At 25.7% G+C, this 7,507-nt stretch overlaps 1 protein-coding gene across 1 annotated transcript; it reads right to left on the reverse strand.

The window, feature by feature from the left end:
* Positions 1-3,007: 3,007 nt before the first annotated feature.
* On the reverse strand, positions 3,008-7,054 carry LOC111616201 (26S proteasome non-ATPase regulatory subunit 6-like). The gene is made up of 3 exons (XM_023357627.1): positions 6,915-7,054; positions 3,438-3,606; positions 3,008-3,138 (listed from the first exon to the last, which is right to left on the reverse strand). The coding sequence occupies exons 1-3, from the start codon at positions 6,973-6,975 to the stop codon at positions 3,024-3,026; spliced, it is 345 nt and encodes a 114-aa protein (XP_023213395.1). The 5' UTR covers positions 6,976-7,054; the 3' UTR covers positions 3,008-3,023.
* Between the last annotated feature and the right edge of the window lie 453 nt (positions 7,055-7,507).

Genomic DNA, 7,507 nt, shown 5'->3' on the forward strand with positions numbered 1-7,507 from the left:
AAATATTCTCTTTTGAATACAGAGTAATTTGACTAAATTTTAAGAAAGTTGAAGAAAGATTTATTATTTTAGAAGTTATAATCTTATGGGATGTATTTTGAATTCTTGTTGAAATGAGAAACAGTAAGATTGGAAATTTTCTGCACTACCTTCTTTAACTGTGATTAATTTATAAAATAGATCTACTCATATGCATTAAGCTCTCCTGTTAAGAACAGGTTCCCAACTGTATAGCTTATTTGTAATTTAGATTATGTAATAACGTACAAACAAATTTGAAATTCGTGTTCCAACATTATATTTTTAAACTCTGGTTTCCTGAAGAAGGCCTTCGGTGTAGGTTGAAAACATTTGAAGAGATTTGTTTCTGTTCTGCTGGGTTGAAGGTGAGCTTTATTGAGACGACATAATTTGTTTTCATCAGCATTTGAACTTGTTCAAAAGTACACGAGTTTTTAAAAAATCGACTAGAATTTATAAGAATAATTCGAAGCAATGTCTATTAAAACTTATTTAGCAAAGGGAGTTTGGTAGACATTTGTGAAAATTTAACAGAAAAGAATTTTAAGTCTCAAGAAATTTGCACAGCGGATATTCTCTATTTTTGCTTCTATGTATCTTTGCAAACAAACTTCATCAATAACTTGGCATGTTTTTCAAAACATCTGCATGTGATTTTAACACCCTGCCAGAATGTAACTTACAAAATTGTGTGTGGAGAAAGTTTATTGTGAAAATAAATTTTCCCTATGTAATCATTGGCTGAAAAATGTATTGAGATCATGCAATCTATGAAGTTTGTATGTGAAAACCAATGTTCTACTTGGAAGATGTTTTATGAGTTATGCCTGTATTATATTTAAAAGTATAAATCAAAGTAAAAAAATCACAGGTAACATCATATTAATTGCAGTCATTAAGTAGTTCATTACTTTGTGATAAAATTTTAATCAGTGTCTACAATACAATACTCATCTTATTGAAATAAAAAATTTATGATAAATTCAGCACTTTGTTTCAAATTTGTAAGTTTTTAATTTTTTTATGTCTTGATTCTCAAAGTGCTTTTCCAAAATTCAAAACAAGAAAAATTTGAATTTTCCTGATCAGAAACCCTAATAGAAATGTTATATATATATATGTAATGTGTGTGTGTATTTTACATGCAAATATTAACTGAAAACATGACTAATCAGAAATTAGAATGATGATTGCATGATTTAAAATTAGATAAAGTCTTGTTCATAAATCAAAATTAAATAAAAATAAATTTATACATCTTTATTTATTTTTATTGTTATAGCTAATGTAGAAACAATGCTAAAACGGGACAGACTGCTAGCTCCTCACTATCGTTATTATGTACGTGAAATGCGGATTTTGGCATACACACAATTACTGGAATCTTACCGAAGTCTCACGCTGCAATATATGGCTGTAGCATTTGGTGTTAGTGTGGAATTTATCGATAGGTTTGAAATTTTCTTATTTTGAAAGATTAGAATAAGATATCAAGTAATTTGAAAAACTTCAAATTTTTACAGATCTGTCTTTATTAATACATATTACTTAAGAAAATACCTCATTTAAATATTATTGTTGTTTATAACTTTAAGTGGAATAAATGTAATGTTAAAACAATATCATCCATGACAGTTTTCTTTTGAAATTATTATTAATGCTTAATTAAAATACATATAAATTATAATGTGATGATTATATATATATATATATATATATATCTGACTGATATGTGTAATTAATATTTCAGAGAATTGGCTAGATTTATAGCAGCTGGTAGACTGCATTGCAAAATTGACAGTGTTGGAGGAATTGTAGAAACAAATAGACCTGATAGTAAAAATTATCAATATCAAGTGAGTTAATAATAACATAGCAATAGATCATTTTTAAATAGTAAAATTTATTCTGTAAATTGAAAACTTTTTATACAGAAATTTGAAGGTAAATGGAGTTTTTGTTAAAACTAAAAAATCTAAATATGAATATATTAAGATATTTTCATAACTAAAATTTTATATACAGTGGAACCTCACTTAATGAGCATAATTCGTTCCATAGTCTTACTCATAATGCAAAACGATTTTTCCCATATAAATTTATGTAAATACAATAATGCATTCCATGCCAAAAAAAATACTCAAATATTTTATGTATAACGTTTATTCAAAGAAAATTATACAATATACATTGTTAAGGAGCGTTAATCCTCATTATCATTTCTTCTAGCATTGAATGAATCAACTTGAAATACAAATTTGATTTGCAGAAAACAAAAGAATCACAGACAATATGTCTGATAAGCACGTCAAACAATATGCCAAATTTTTGGGCTATGTAAAGGCTATAATTAAATAGTAGAAATTAATTTGATTAAAAGTAGGCAGTTATGCTGCCATCTCGTAATAAATTTAATGACAGACATTTCTAAAATTTAATTTGGAATCAGTCATTAAATTTATTACGAGATGGCAGCATAACTGCCTACTTCTAATCAAATTAATTTCTACTATTTAATTATAGCCTTTACATAGCCCAAAAATTTGGCATATTGTTTGACGTGCTTATCAGACATATTGTCTGTGATTCTTTTGTTTTCTGCAAATCAAATTTGTATTTCAAGTTGATTCATTCAATGCTAGAAGAAATGATAATGAGGATTAACGCTCCTTAACAATGTATATTGTATAATTTTCTTTGAATAAACGTTATACATAAAATATTTGAGTATTTTTTTTGGCATGGAATGCATTATTGTATTTACATAAATTTATATGGGAAAAATCGTTTTGCATTATGAGTAAGACTATGGAACGAATTATGCTCATTAAGTGAGGTTCCACTGTATATAAAATTTTAGTTATGAAAATATCTTAATATATTCATATTTAGATTTTTTAGTTTTAACAAAAACTCCATTTACCTTCAAATTTCTGTATAAAAAGTTTTCAATTTACAGAATAAATTTTACTATTTAAAAATGATCTATTGCTATGTTATTATTAACTCACTTGATATTGATAATTTTTACTATCAGGTCTATTTGTTTCTACAATTCCTCCAACACTGTCAATTTTGCAATGCAGTCTACCAGCTGCTATAAATCTAGCCAATTCTCTGAAATATTAATTACACATATCAGTTATATATATATATATATATATATATATAATCATCACATTATAATTTATATGTATTTTAATTAAGCATTAATAATAATTTCAAAAGAAAACTGTCATGGATGATATTGTTTTAACATTACATTTATTCCACTTAAAGTTATAAACAACAATAATATTTAAATGAGGTATTTTCTTAAGTAATATGTATTAATAAAGACAGATCTGTAAAAATTTGAAGTTTTTCAAATTACTTGATATCTTATTCTAATCTTTCAAAATAAGAAAATTTCAAACCTGTCGATAAATTCCACACTAACACCAAATGCTACAGCCATATATTGCAGCGTGAGACTTCGGTAAGATTCCAGTAATTGTGTGTATGCCAAAATCCGCATTTCACGTACATAATAACGATAGTGAGGAGCTAGCAGTCTGTCCCGTTTTAGCATTGTTTCTACATTAGCTATAACAATAAAAATAAATAAAGATGTATAAATTTATTTTTATTTAATTTTGATTTATGAACAAGACTTTATCTAATTTTAAATCATGCAATCATCATTCTAATTTCTGATTAGTCATGTTTTCAGTTAATATTTGCATGTAAAATACACACACACATTACATATATATATATAACATTTCTATTAGGGTTTCTGATCAGGAAAATTCAAATTTTTCTTGTTTTGAATTTTGGAAAAGCACTTTGAGAATCAAGACATAAAAAAATTAAAAACTTACAAATTTGAAACAAAGTGCTGAATTTATCATAAATTTTTTATTTCAATAAGATGAGTATTGTATTGTAGACACTGATTAAAATTTTATCACAAAGTAATGAACTACTTAATGACTGCAATTAATATGATGTTACCTGTGATTTTTTTACTTTGATTTATACTTTTAAATATAATACAGGCATAACTCATAAAACATCTTCCAAGTAGAACATTGGTTTTCACATACAAACTTCATAGATTGCATGATCTCAATACATTTTTCAGCCAATGATTACATAGGGAAAATTTATTTTCACAATAAACTTTCTCCACACACAATTTTGTAAGTTACATTCTGGCAGGGTGTTAAAATCACATGCAGATGTTTTGAAAAACATGCCAAGTTATTGATGAAGTTTGTTTGCAAAGATACATAGAAGCAAAAATAGAGAATATCCGCTGTGCAAATTTCTTGAGACTTAAAATTCTTTTCTGTTAAATTTTCACAAATGTCTACCAAACTCCCTTTGCTAAATAAGTTTTAATAGACATTGCTTCGAATTATTCTTATAAATTCTAGTCGATTTTTTAAAAACTCGTGTACTTTTGAACAAGTTCAAATGCTGATGAAAACAAATTATGTCGTCTCAATAAAGCTCACCTTCAACCCAGCAGAACAGAAACAAATCTCTTCAAATGTTTTCAACCTACACCGAAGGCCTTCTTCAGGAAACCAGAGTTTAAAAATATAATGTTGGAACACGAATTTCAAATTTGTTTGTACGTTATTACATAATCTAAATTACAAATAAGCTATACAGTTGGGAACCTGTTCTTAACAGGAGAGCTTAATGCATATGAGTAGATCTATTTTATAAATTAATCACAGTTAAAGAAGGTAGTGCAGAAAATTTCCAATCTTACTGTTTCTCATTTCAACAAGAATTCAAAATACATCCCATAAGATTATAACTTCTAAAATAATAAATCTTTCTTCAACTTTCTTAAAATTTAGTCAAATTACTCTGTATTCAAAAGAGAATATTTATTAAATTACAATTTTATGATCAGAAAACAAATGCTTGAATTCATAACACTTTCTAAAAATATTTGCAACCTCCGTCGATCATTCTTTACCCTTTAATTAAGTGATGATAAACTAATCCAAAACTTAAACTGAAATCTTTTCAATTAATTATTTTTTCCAATTTTTATTACATTAATTTTAGCTTCCATATTCAATATATTCATTAATGTCTGTAAACAGTATTATTCAAAAAGTATACAAAAACCAAAGATTTTCCTTCATTTTAAAATCTCTATTTTAACAGATGCATCTTTTAAAGTAAAAAATATTTGAATTTACTTCATTAAAAAAAATGTTTGCCATTTTTACCAAACAGTACAGCTGTGGAATGCATGCCACACGTCAAAGATCCTACTACCATCTCACAGGAGCATTTCAATTATTAAATTCAGTTTATGAAATTAGCCAAATCTAACATATCAAATTTTAAATGTGCTAATGTAATTTGAAATACAGTATAATATTTTGAGAAAATAGTTAAATTTAGGAAACTTTAGCATAACCCTAACATTTTTCACAACTAATTACTCAAATTGCTAGACTTTTTCCTGGCACTGGGTACTCTAATTTTGTAATCAGCTAGCATGTTTTAAACATCTTAAATTTTAATGTGACAGTGTTTGTAACTCACATATAGGCTTTTTATTGTGTTTTAAATACATTTTAGGAAATTGGTAAGAATTTTAGACTGTATTGTAGCACATTGTAATTAAGACTATTTGAAACAATGGGATATAGACCCTCAGTTAACATTTTCACGTAGAACATCTAATTCTTTAGTAGAACAGATAGTCATTAACTATTGGTGTACAGTACTGGTTACCATCATCATTATATGATTAACGATGATAAATCAATTACAACAAAACAGCTATATACAATAGACATATTCCTATATTTAGATTGATAATACTCATATTAAATTTGTTGAAAAATTTCAAAATTTAGCCTAATGCATATTTTAAAATATAAATTATTTAATATTAAGATAAAATACTATTTTAAGTCTATATGACTAATTTTATAATATTTTTTTGAAAATTATAACATTACATCACATGAAGATTCAAAGTTAAATTAAATAATAATGAAAGCAGTTGTAGTATGTAAATTTTCAAATGTAAAGAACAAACTATTACCATAAAACTTTGATTTAACAGACAAAATTTCCAGTCCGTACACCATAAGTGAAAATTAAAACCTGTTTACTTTTAATTTAATTACACATAAAAAAGTATTTTAATAGGTTATTTCTTTTTTCAAATCCAAGAGTCACAGCTCTTATCTTCACACCACAATGGGAGGGTCTCAATATATTATCATCCAAAGAAATAAGAAATTCTTTTGGTGTTTTGTGAAATTTAAATTTTGTTTTCGTTTTAAGATCATTATTTATTTGTTTAGTTAAATACAATTAAAGTGCAGTTCCCAAAAAATGTTTACTTAGTTATTTCGATTTAGATTCTATACTTGTTTATTACAGTATCAGGAGTACAAATGAGTACTGTACATAAGCAATAATACATATATAGAACTTTTCTGTAAAATTAAACTTCTCGCACATACTTAATTTTAATTATACAAATGTAGCTGCATAAGTAAACAGATTTAAAAATTCAGAAATTAATTAGTTTAACATATGCATTCGGTAAACCTACTTTGTTATATTATGGATTTTCAGCTTTAACAAACATCCGCTTGCCCAAATTGGTCTGTTAAATCAAGGTTTTACTGTATAAATACTTTTTTGAATCATGAAATAACTGATTTATTCCATAATTTTGAACAAAATTTGAAAAATTCTCAAAAGAATTCTTACTCTTTTGTTTTCACTTTATAAGTAAAGTGCTTATTCATATATTCTTTTAAAAAAATTGTAAACATTGCATTATATTAAAAATAAACATTTTTAATATGTTAAATAGATTATCATAAAATTTATATGATGTTTTATTTCAGACATACCTAAATTTTTGAAGAATTTTTCATACTGACAATTAAACAATGAAAATAAATAATTGTTCATATCTTGACAATTGTGCAAAACTTCCAATATTTCTGATCCTTTCACAACCTGTTAAGAGAAATTTTATTTTATTAACTAATAAAATGGAAATAATATTTTAAATTAGGTATCTTACATATTAAATATAATAAAGAACTTTCTTTCAGTATTAAAATTCTCTCAATTAGCACAATATATATAAGAACAAGCACTTTCAATGGTGTTTGCTCATATATTTTGTTGTCATTATTGTCTTCCTCATGCAAGTTATTTAGAATAGAATACTGAATGTTAGTATATTGAACTAGAAAATCAAAGAATAGAACATAATTTAAAATTTTTTAATGTGCATAATCTTGATTTAAAAAAAAAAATGACCATTAAAATTAGTTCTGTAACAGACCAAAAGCAAAAGGAAAACAAGTCTGACACAAGTTTTAAATATTGAAATAAATTTTAAAGCATAAGCAGCCCAAATGGGACAGATGCTAGCTAACACTATAGTGGCTGACATCAAAAATGTAATAATATCCAAGTAATAATGCAATGACCA

Source organism: Centruroides sculpturatus, unplaced genomic scaffold (assembly GCF_000671375.1).
Source record: "Centruroides sculpturatus isolate CEXI.00-Female unplaced genomic scaffold, Cexi_2.0 scaffold2981, whole genome shotgun sequence".
NCBI lineage: Eukaryota > Metazoa > Arthropoda > Arachnida > Scorpiones > Buthidae > Centruroides > Centruroides sculpturatus.